The 12,210-nt window shown below is 37.4% G+C and overlaps 1 protein-coding gene and 2 pseudogenes across 3 annotated transcripts; all 3 read left to right on the plus strand.

Moving 5' to 3' along the window:
- Nucleotides 1–1,297: 1,297 nt before the first annotated feature.
- LOC148266626 (uncharacterized) lies at nt 1,298–2,622 on the plus strand. Its single transcript, XM_088214689.1, has 2 exons — nt 1,298–1,499; nt 2,027–2,622. Exons 1-2 carry the CDS (start codon nt 1,298–1,300, stop codon nt 2,620–2,622), a joined length of 798 nt encoding a protein of 265 aa, XP_088070815.1.
- A 4,063-nt stretch (nt 2,623–6,685) lies between these two features.
- LOC110825518 (1-aminocyclopropane-1-carboxylate oxidase homolog 1-like) lies at nt 6,686–8,548 on the plus strand (annotated as a pseudogene). Its single transcript, XR_015817612.1, has 3 exons — nt 6,686–7,257; nt 7,821–8,142; nt 8,233–8,548. The product of XR_015817612.1 is annotated as a 1-aminocyclopropane-1-carboxylate oxidase homolog 1-like (transcript).
- Nucleotides 8,549–10,202: 1,654 nt separating this feature from the next.
- On the plus strand, nt 10,203–12,108 carry LOC110825516 (1-aminocyclopropane-1-carboxylate oxidase homolog 1 pseudogene; annotated as a pseudogene). Its single transcript, XR_015817613.1, has 2 exons — nt 10,203–11,666; nt 11,764–12,108. The product of XR_015817613.1 is annotated as a 1-aminocyclopropane-1-carboxylate oxidase homolog 1 pseudogene (transcript).
- The last annotated feature ends 102 nt before the right edge of the window (nt 12,109–12,210 follow it).

Genomic DNA, 12,210 nt, shown 5'->3' on the forward strand with positions numbered 1-12,210 from the left:
GCTCTCAAGTGCGGCGGCTCCTCCGGCGTGAGTCGCGTTTTGATGTTTGGCTCCGATCAACCAGTAGAGAAAAGAACAGTGATCACAGTGGTATAAAATTTGCATCGAACGGAGGCCGGGAAGGGCCTCATCGGAGGCAAAAATCGAGGAGGGACGCGGCAGCACCGCTGGGCTTCGGCTGGGTTTTCCGGTCGTTTGGCTGGTGGTTTGACTCCGGTTTGGCCATAGGCGGACTCAGCATCGAAAAACGAGCAAGGGAGAAAAAATTTACCTCGATCGACGGTCGAAAACTTCCCCGGTGCGGCGGCGGGTGGCGGCGACCGACTCCTCCGGCGTCTGGTTCTTCTACTCCGGCGAGGCACTGGCGGCTAGGGTTTTGGTGGTCAGATGTGAGTGGGGTTATTTATACCCTTTGCCTTTTAATCTCAACCGTCCATCAAAATTAAATATGGACCGTTCGATCGTGATTTAATTGGGATTAAATCTGGGCCGTCCATCGCAATGCAATCTGGGTCGTCCGTGCCTGATTGAATCTAGGCCATCCGTGCGCTTGAATCTGGGCCGTCCGTATGCGCGGGAACGGATCTGGGCTGTCCGATCGCGCGCACGCAGATCGCCCACATGGCCCGTCCCGTAGTCAGCGTTGCCTTGCCACGCGGCGGGTCCTGGTTGGCCGAGGCTGCTGATCGGGCCACTGACCTGGCTGCTGAGGTGGGTGCTGACGTGGTACAATTTTTCTAAATTGCGTTTTGACCTTTGGTTTCTGATTTTTTTTTCAAAAACACCCCCAGAATCCAAATTTTCACCCTTTTTTTTCAAAATCAATTTCAATTAAATCCAAATAATATTTTTACCCAATTTTATCATTATTATTATTTTTATTTTCATTAAATTAAACTAAATTAAATAAAAAATCAAATAAATAAAAATAAAAATAATAAAATAAAATTTTATTTTACTTGGGTGTTACAGGTTGGACTATTAGATGTGCCAAGCATGTAATCCTCTTCAAGTCCTGAACTCATATTTGTTGTGTAGCCCCTATTACACTGCATTTAGAAATCATTAAGTGAGTCTGCATACCTACACTTTTTTGCTGAGCGCATCAGCTACCACATTACTCTTTCTTGGGCGATACAAAATCTTATAATTGTAGTTCTTGAAGAGTTATGTCCAACGCCTCTGACGCATGTTGAGATCATTTTAGAAAAATATATGCTTCAATCTCTTCATGTCTATGTAAATCTCAAAAGTTTTTCCATACAATTAGTGGTGCTAAGTCTTCAAAGCGTGGATAATGGAGGCCAATTTTGGGTTAAAGAATTCTCCCGCAGTGTTTATGGATTTGATGAATCAGGTGTTCAGACCCCTACTGGATCGTTATGTCATTGTCTTCATAGATGACATATTGATTTATTCAAAGGATTCAGTGGAACATGCAGAGCATCTTACAACTATGCTAAAGATACTTCGGAAAGCCAAACTGTATGCAAAGCTCAGTAAATATGAGTTCTGGTTGGATTAGATAGCATTCTTGGGCCATATTGTGTCGAAAGATGGGGTATCAATGGACCCAATGAAGGTAGAAGGAGTGGTAAAGTGGGAAAGGCCAAAAACTATAACAAAGATCAAAAGTTTTTTAGGGTTGGCGGGGTATTACTGCCTGTTTGTTCAAGGGTTTTTGAGTATCACGGCACCTCTTACCAGGTTGACAAAAAAGAATGTGAAGTTTGAATGGAATGAGAGGTGTGAGAGTAGTTTCCAATAATTGAAATGCAGACTTACTACCACCCCAATATTGGTCATTCCATCGGGAGAAAGTGATTTTGCAGTGTATAGCACACATCTTATGTTTGATTGGGTTGTGTATTAATGCAACAGGGGAAGGTTATAGAGTATGGGTCCCGACAATTAAGGGTACACGAAAGGAATTACCCAACCCATGACTTGGAGCTGGCTGCAGTAGTCTATGCCTTAAAGCTGTGGTGACATTATTTGTATATGAAAACCTTTAAAATTTATACAGATCATAAGAGTTTACAATATCTGTTCACACATCGGGAGTTGAATATGCAACAAAGGAGATTGATGAACCTGTTGAAAGACTTCGACTGTAGAATCAGGTATCATCACGGATGGGAAAATGTTGTGGCGGATGGCCTCAGTCGTAAGAGTACCAGGGTGCTGGCGCATTTGATGGTGTCGGAGTGGTGTTTATGGGAAGCCATGCAACAACTATGTATTCAAAAAGGGGGTAATGGAAGGAATGTGGCTATTTTAAGGGCACAACCTACCTTGGTTCAGAAAATCAAAGAGGAGCAGATGGTGGACACCGAGATACAGAGGATCTGGAAGAGTGTGGAACATGGGACAGTGAGAGATTTTGGGGTGGACGGTGATGGGGTACTCAGATTTCAAACCAAAATGTGTGTTCCCAGTGATCGTACGATACGAGAAGAAATACTTAGTGAGGCACATGACACCAAATTTGCCATACACCCGAAAAGTACTAAGATGTACAAAAACTTACAGAAAAGTTTCTGGTGGAGAGGCATGAAGAGAGATGTGGCCGAGTATATGTCAAAGTACTTGATATGCCAGCAAGTGAAAGCGAAACATTAGAGGCCTGGGGATTTGTTACAGCCTTTACCCATACCCGAGTAGAAATGAGAACATATCTCCACGAATTTTGTGATCGGGTTGCCAAGAAACTGCAAGAAGCATGATAGTATTTGGGTGGTAGTTGATCGTCTAACTAAATCTTCCCATTTCTTAGCAATGAAGGTGACTGATTTAGTGGAGCAGTTGGTCAGACTGTATGTCAAAGAGGTAGAAAGGTTACACGGCATTCCCGTATTGATTGTTTCTGATCGGGATTTTCGATTCACCTCTAGGTTTTGGAGAAGTTTACAACAAACTTTGGGTACTAAATTGAGTTTTAGCATAACTTTTAACCCACAAACGGATGGACAGAGGGAGAGGACAATACAGGTATTGGAGGATATGTTGCGAGCATGTGTCATCAACATGGGGGGAGATTGGGAGGATATGTTGCCCTTAATAGAGTTTACATACAATAATAGTTATCATACTAGCAGCGGGGTGGCTCCATATGAAGCTCTGTATGGTAGGCCCTGTAGGTCACCAGTTTGTTGGGGTGAAGTGGGAGAGAGATAGTTGTTGGGACCGAAAATGGTAGAGAAAACTACTGCTAAGGTGTTGGTGATACGGCAAAATTTACAAGCTGCTTAAAGTAGATAAGAAAGATACGCAGACAATCGCAGGAGAGATTTGAGCTTTGAAGTAGGGGATCATGTATTCCTAAAAGTATATCCCATGAAGGGTTTACTGAGGTTTGGGAAGAAAGGGAAGTTAAGTCACCATTTCATAGGGCCGTTTGAAATTCTGGAGAAGGTGGGTGTGGTTGCGTACAGGGTAGCACTTCCTCCTCGGTATAGTGGGGTTCACAATGTATTCCATTATCCCTACTACGGAAATATCACCTGGATCCGAATCATATTATAAGGTATGAATCGTTACCATTGGAGAAGGACTTGTCTTATGATGAGGAACCGATATGGGTTCTTGAGCGACAAAAAAGGAAGTTGAGGAGTAAGATAATACCTATGGTGAAGATACAATGGAGACATCACGCGAATGAGGAAGCAACGTGGGAATGGGAGGACGAGATGAGACGAAATTATCTGAAACTTTTTGGAGGTAAGGTAACAAAATTTAAGGGACCAAATTCTTTTTTTTTGGGGGGAGGGGGGAATATGTAGTAATTAGATGTAAGAAAAAAAAATTGCATGTATGTATATATGTGTATATAGTGATGATTATAGAAAAGAAAATGGTGTCGTTTGGAGAAGATGAGGAGAAAACGGCTTCATTTGGAGAAGAGGAGGAGGAAACGACGTCGTTTGGAGGAAACGGTGTCGTTTGGTGAAGAGGAAGTGGACGATTGGGATGAGGTGAGATGGACGGGTAAGATGAGAGGCAGGTGAGGTATAAATAGGAGAAAAGAAAGAAAAAAAAAGTAAGAGGAAAAAAAAGAAAGTAAAAAAGAAGAGAAGGCTCGAGAGAGAGAGAAAGAGGAGCCGGAGCGGGGAGAAACGAGAAGAGAGAGAGAAGGAAAGAGGATCGTGACGGTGCGAGCCATGAGAGGAAAGAAGATGGAGATGGGAAGTACGGTAAACTTTAAGTTTCTTGTATAGGTGTGGTGTGGATTTGAATTTGTGACTTTAAGTTAAAAAATCTAGGTTTTGTTTGGTATATAGAGTAGAAAACTACGATGCAGGGAACAGGCGGGTATGTATGGTAGGTGAAATCATGGAAGGGTGTAGGATGTTCACGGAGGAGGCCGCAGGAAGAGAGAGAGTGAAGAAGTCAGTGAGTGAGAGAGGTCCGCGAGAGAGAGAGGAGATTCTGTGTAAGATGAGTGGAAGTACATGGAGGAGGCCGCGGGAGGAGAGGGTGAACGAGGAGTTCGGTGAGTGAGTGAGATCCGTGAAAGCGATGAGATTTTGTGTGAGTATGAGTTGGGTGCATGGAGGAGGCCGCGGGAGGAGAGAGTGAACGAAGAGTTCGGTGAGTGAGTGAGATCCGTGAGAGTGAAGAGAGTTCGTGATTGCGAGTAAAGATACTTAGGGTAGGCCGCAGGAGGAGAGAGAATGAAGAATGCAGTGTGTGAGTGAGGTCCGTGAGAGAGATGAGAGTTCGTGATTGTGAGTAGGGATACTTAGAGTAGGTCGCGGGAGAAGAGAGAAGGAGGAATGCGGTGTGGGGGTGAGGTCCATGAGAGAGAGGAGAGTTCGTGATTGTGAGTGGGATACTTGGAGTAGGCCGCGGGAGGAGGGAGAAGGAGGAGTTCGGTGCATGAGGGGATTTGTGTAAGAGAAAAAGTGCAGTGTGGCTGTGAGTAGAGGTAGGCATGGAAGGGTGGAGTGTGTGTATGCTGGAAATTAGAGAGTAAGAAATGGAGGCCTATAGGGCGTGGGTGTGAGGTATCGGGATAGAGGTGTGTTGGTATAGCTGTGTGGTGTGAGGGTGTGAGTTGTACATAAGTTGGTATAGCTGCTGTAAATTTAGTAATTGGCAAGGGAATATTACTGGTGTGTGTGTGTTAAATGTTAGTGTGTGTCCTATGGGGAGACACATGTAGGTTCGGTATACAGGTTAAAGGTATATGAGAGCTTCAGGACAACGTAGTGAAGCGAGAACAGGATGATATTGTTCTTGAGTTGGTAGCATTGGGGGGACGCCGATATTGGTTGTCGCTACCTAGAAGGAGTAAGTTGATCGCCGATAGTGGTGATGGTCGGGACTCTGATGGGCAAGGGGTTGGATCACCAATATTGGTGACAGGAGAGAATGTTATATGTGTGTGTGTGTGTGGCCTGTTAGGGGTCGAGAGATAGAAGGTTGATTGTTGGTCGTTGATACTGGTGACAGGTGAGAACATTTGTGTACTGTTGGGGTGACGTCAGAAGACGGTCACACTTGATATGCATAATAACTAAATTACCGGGGGGTAAGTTAGTCTTGTGTAGTCCCAGGGTGATATTAATGTATGACTTAAGTTATGTAAATAGAGTACATATAGAAATATTGGGTTTTCTATTGTTGCATATCATACTTGTAACTTAATTTTTACTATATTAAGTTATATGTACTCACTCTTTATCATTCATAGATGAAGTAGGGATGGATCTGGGATCGGAGTTGCTGATTTCCGAGCCTAGTGTATAAAGCAACAGAGTAAGGATTCTTTTTATGGGCATAATAGAGTGTGTAAAAATTAGTAGTAGTGTAGATAGTGTATTTGCTGGAAGTATATGAGATCGTTTTTACTGTGATGTACATGTAGGGTTGCAAGTTTATCTTGATTTTGAATAATAGATTATGGTAAGGTTTCTATGTGTGTGATTGATTTGGAATGAAACTTTCGTATTTGATCATGAAATTATTTTAGACTGCACTATTAAGAAAAAAAAAAAAACAAGGCGTTACACACTAATTAATAATCTAGATACTAAAAGAAAACTTTAATCTTCAAAATTTTCATTAAGATTTTAAATCAACGGTTGATAATTTTCTTTAATTGGTTATACATAAATCAAGAAATGAGTATAATAATGATTTTCTTAATCAATTTATTCTCTATCGTTGACTATCCAAAATATCATAATTAATATCATGTTAATTCTATACACATACATCTTAATAAAAAGAAATTTTATACACATAAATGATGTCCATTAATTAAATTGATTTTAAAAAAATTAATTTTTATCTACAACCTAACCTTATGTCATAACACTATCGCAAAACTCCACATATATATATGTGTGTGTGTGTGTGTGATAATTTATTAAAAATTTAAATCAATAACTCATTAAATTTTTAAAATAAATATATTAACAATAAAATGAGTATTGTTTTATTTAAAAAAAAAACAATAAATGAGTTAGTATTGTTATAATTTTAACATTATAATTCTCTTCTAACAAATTTGTGTATCGGATCAGCACACGTATAGCTGAATTCACAGAGATTGAGAGAATTCTGTTTCTAACATAGAATGCTTCCACGTGTCACAACGAGGAGAATCCAACTTATGTGGCTGATAACTGATCCGTCTTCAGTAAGAGACATGCCGTCGAAGTTCTTCTAGGCTAAGCTTTGGGTATTTAATAATGACGCGACTATACCTGATCGATCGTCAAGGTAAAGATTCACAGATAGAATGGGTAGCCATAGAGAAGAAGACTGCAGGGAAAAAGAGCTCAAGGCTTTTGATGAGACAAAAGCAGGCGTTAAAGGTTTGGTAGATGCTGGGATTGTGAATATCCCCAGGATCTTCGTTCGGCCACCGGATGAGCTCTCCCACGACTTAAATCGCCGTCACGTCGACTACCAAGTTCCAGTAATCGACTTTGGTGGCGTACATGGCGACCGGCATAAGGTTATCGTTGACCAAATGAAGTCTGCGTCGGAGAGTTGGGGCTTCTTTCAAGTTGTGAATCATGGGATTCCCCTGCAAATTCTGGAAGACATGATCAAAGGGATAACTAGATTTCATGAAGGAGATGCTGAGATGAAGAAGCAGTTCTACACGCGTGATAGAACAAGAAGGGTTAGATTCAACAGCAACTATGATTTGTATAATTCAAAAGCAGCCAGTTGGAGAGATACATTAACTATTACGTTGCCTTCCGGTGATTTGGATCCCAAAGAATTACCACCAGATTGCAGGTAAGTACGAACTACTATAATAATTTCTAAATCATCCTATATATGCTGCTAGTTAACTAATTAATTTCTAAATAAAAAACAAATCCAAGCAACATATAAATTCATAATTTACAACTTATAATTGAGATAAAAACTTTTAATATCTATATATATTTATTATATATATATATATATAGAGAGAGAGAGAGAGAGAGAGACAGAGACAGAGAAATTTTATTGATTGAATAAAAATATTAATTGCTGGATATATATGTCGTATAGAATATTTTATGAGCTTGAATCTTTTTCAGTAAAAAATTAATAATTTTTCATACTTTGCATAGTAGTTTTATATGACTTTAGAAATCATAGGACAATAATAATTATAAAGGATTCCAGGAATCCATAAACAAAATATTACTTATAAAAGTACATATTTTAACAACTTAAAAGTTCTACATAATAAAGATGGGCTTTTTTAAAACAAAAACAAAAATTGTAATGACACATGTAATTGTTAATTTTCAAGACCCAATATTTTTGGAGTTAATTAATAACAAAATAAATTACGTACATTTGTGCAGAGAGTGTAGCATTGAGTATCTAAAGCATGTGAAGAAGTTGGGACATAATTTGTTCAACTTATTATCAGAGGCATTGGGACTAAAACCTGAGCATTTAATAGGGCTAGAATGTGGCAGAGGACGTACAGTTGTATGTCACTATTACCCACCATGTCCGCAGCCAGGGCTTACCTTGGGAGCTACAAAGCACTCTGATCCTTCTTTCCTGACAATTCTTCTGCAAGACCAAATCGGTGGTCTTCAAGTTCTCCATCAAAATCAATGGGTTGATGTTCAACCCATTCCTGGAGCCTTAATAGTCAACATTGGAGACTTTCTCCAGGTACATACACCTAAATATATTCGCTTTATACATGGATTATTTTCACATGCATTAAAATTAGCCACGTATCTCACGTATAAATTGAATCAGGTTATCTCGAATGATAAGTTGAAGAGCGTTGAACACAGTGTGATTGCCAAAAGAGTTGGTCCCAGAATTTCTATTGCCAAAAGAGCTTTTTTATTGGAGAACCTCTAAAGGTTTATGGCCCAATCAAAGAGCTTTTATCAGAAAATAATGCTCTTCGTTATAGGGATTTTACAATAAGTGAATATTTTGCCACCTTTTACTCCACTGGACTCGATGTAATGCGGAGCATTAATGTACTCAAGCTTTAATGTTTGAGATTAGAAAACGCAAATAATTAAGTAATGGAGAATTTTCTCTTAACAAATATTTTACCTTATGGATCACTGTTAAATTGTGTCAGTGATACAGTTAGTCTCAAATTTAACTTCTACTTGTTAAGTTGATATATAACTTCAAATGTTTACCATAATTTTTTTTGAAGTTAGTAGAATCTTTCTCTATAAAATATATATATATATATATAACTATCTATATATATGTTGATTCTATCTATTAATCTTTACGTGTATATATATATAATATAAAAGGTAAAATAATTTTTTATTAATAATTGAAGTAAATTCTCGATGAAAGATCGCAAAATTTATCTCTAAAAACCAATGCTAACTAAACAATAATAGAAACATAGATAAATTCAAGTCCAAAAGCAAGTGATCATTGGCAAGAAGCTGAAAAGAGGTAAATTAAATCTAACTCTTGCTTCAACATCTTCAATGATTCTAATTAATAGAACTAAAGGAAATAATTGTAAGGCCTTCTATCTTTTATATTGCCAAACATTTATGGAAAATTTTCAAAAGTATGCAATATTTACTAACTTAGGTAAAGCTATATATGTTTTTTTAAAAAGTAAATAGTAGATAAAAATCAAACATATAAATTTTTTTTATTAAGAATCGCTTATGATTGACTTTAAAATAGTGTTACCCATATGAGATTTTGTTGTGGTGGTCAAAATTATGATATATTTATAATGTCGTAACTCGAATGTTAAATAGGTTATAACATCGTAAATCCATATATGAAAAACTCATTAGCATATAAAGATAACTAAAATAAGTATATATATTGGACGTTTAGTGAAAAGTAATATTTATTCTCTAAGTAATTTAAATCAAAATAATTCCTAATATAATTATGTATGCTTATCTAAAAAATAATTAATACTTCATCATTAGTAGTTGTCATAAAAGAAAAATATTACATTTGAACACATAAGCAACAAAGATTAAAAGTGGACTCTATTATTGGTGTTTGAACAATATTTCTCATCCACTTAGAAGATCAAACATACAATATTTCTCTTTTCATATATAATTTTCTTATCATTTATTTTTTACTAGTGGCTCAATCGACTTCTGAAACCTTTAACAAAATTTTTTATAGAGGAACGCAAATGTGGAGGTATACAAATTTAAAAGAGAATGATTGTGATGATAATTTAAGGATGAAAATATCGAAAAAAATGCCCTTTTTTTTTTATCTTGATGCTCCAATGTCTAATCTAACCACATGATTTATAATAGAGAATGGAGGACATTTGAGATTCAGTTATTCAAAAATCATTTTTCAAGTGAATTAACATCAACATTAATATAATCTTTGCAAATTATTGAAAATAATGACATTAGCAAAAACTTAATACTTCAATTTTGTCCAGTCATAATAAAAATATTTAAAGTAATAATGATAACACTTAAATAAAAATTTAGGAGATGACAAATGAAAAATTCAAAGAAAAATATTTAATTTGTCCACAAATGATAATATTATAATTTTATTATTTTTAATTTTGTTTAATGTTATTTTCTTTTATTATTGTTAAAAAAGAAACATGAAAAAAGAGAAAAAGAAAAGGAAAAGAGAAAGAGAAATTAGAAGTAAAAAATAAAAACAAAAAACAAAAAATGAAAAAGAAAAGAAGAGAAAGAAGGCCGAATAAGGGATTTATAATGGGTTTGGGTTTGGGTTTTGTTAAAATCCAAATCAAATTGGAAGAGTCTTGAATCCCAATCTAATTTAAAACTCTAAAACTTAAACTCCAGCTTAGTTCCTTTAATCTGTTTAAACGCAAAGCAAAATCCGAGCTTAGTTCTCCAAAAAAACGCAAAAACGACACCGTTTCGGTTAGAATTTCTTTTCTTTCTTTTCAATTGAATTGGCGGATAGCTTGGTGCTTCATCTGAAACTGATGGTGACCAGCCAAGGGAAATATCGTTCACATGTCCATTATGGAATACGTAAAAAAGGAAGATTGAAGGAAAAAGAGTAGAGAGGGTTCAGCGCAAAAAGATAGAAGCAACAAAAAGGAAAGGACGCCTTTAGCTCACGAGGCAAAAACGTGAGAAAGCAGGAAAAGAGGTAAACAATCTATGGAAGAAGCAGCCAAAAATAGAGAGGAAACGGAGCTATTTACGTCGACTCGGAAGAAGCATGGAAGAGGAACGATAGGACTTGAAAAGAGAGCATCGAGACACAAGTAGGGGAGGACATCAGAGCAAGGTGAATTGACAAAGAGCAGGTTGGTTGGCGCTGAATGGACGGTCAGCGAGAAGATGTATCATTTTTTGACAGGGCAAAAGAGCTTAAGGCTTTTGATGAGACCAAAGCCGGTGTTAAAGGTTTGATAGATTCTGGGATTGTGAATATCCCCAAGATCTTCGTTAATCCGCCCGAAGATCTTTCTAACGACTCAAACCCTTCTTAGATAGACTGCCAAGTACCAGTCATTGACTTGGACGGCATCCATGGCGACCAGCATAAGGAGATAGTTGACCAGCTGAAGTATGCATCGGAGACTTGGGGTTTCTTTCAAGTTGTGAATCATGGGATCCCCCCGCAAGTTCTGGAAGACATGATCAAAGGATTTCGGGATTTCATGAGGGAGATGCTGAGATGAAGAACCTGTTCTACTCGGGTGATCAAACAAGAAAAGTTAGATTCTTCTGCAACTACTACCTGTACGGATCTGAAGCAGCTAATTGGAGTGACACAGTAAGTATCAATGATCTTGACCCTGAAGAAATACCAGCAGTTTGCAGATAATTTATATATATAATCTTTCTGTTGGAATCCATAATCTCTTATTGAAAAAAATAATACAATATGATAGAGATTCTACTATTGAGTATTCCAAGTATGTGATGGAGCTGGGAAGTAGTATTTTCTGGATTGATATCAGAAGCGTTGGGGCTAAAAGCAGAGCATTTGAACGCAATGGAAGGTAATAAATGGCACAGCTTTCTGTGTCACTGCTACCCACCATGTCCCAGCCCAGAGCTTACCTTGGGAACCAGCAGCCATACAGATGTACTTTTCTCACCATTCTTCTTCAAGATCAAATAGGTGGTCTGCAGGTACTCCATGAAAACCAGTGGGTCATTGTTCAACCCATTCCGGGAGCTTTGGCAGTAAATGTAGGAGACCTTCTTCAGGTTATAATACATAATTCATTATTTGCTATAATCTTTTTAATATTATTGATTATGCAGGTTATGTATTTACTTTGTTGGATGTTTGAAATTTGTTCAGATTGTTTCCAACGGAAGGTTCAACAGTGTTGAGCACAGAGTTGTTGCTAATAATGGTGTCATTCCAAGGATTTCCGTGGCTTGTTTCTTCAGTGGAGAGCCTTCGAAGCTTTATAGTCCAATTTGGTGAGCTAATATCAGAAGACAATCCACCGCTTTACAAAGATTTTTTGAGAAGTGATTTTGATACGTGGGACTTGGTACGAAAATCAGAGACTTCTTCAAGTTATGATGTTTGTTTTAAATGCTTAATAAAACTAAAACATATATATATATGTATATATGTATATGTGTAAGTGATTGGAAAACAGTTTAATGAAATAAAGAGTTCTTGAAATTATAATCACTCTATTGTAAAGGTTATGAAAAAAAAAAAAAAGTAACAATAATGCTATGTTTATATAATAAAAAGTAGAGTACAATGAGCATTTTACTATTGTTGTAGTGC

This window comes from Carica papaya, chromosome 3 (genome assembly GCF_054855325.1).
Source record: "Carica papaya isolate Zhongbai chromosome 3, ASM5485532v1, whole genome shotgun sequence".
Lineage (NCBI taxonomy): Eukaryota > Viridiplantae > Streptophyta > Magnoliopsida > Brassicales > Caricaceae > Carica > Carica papaya.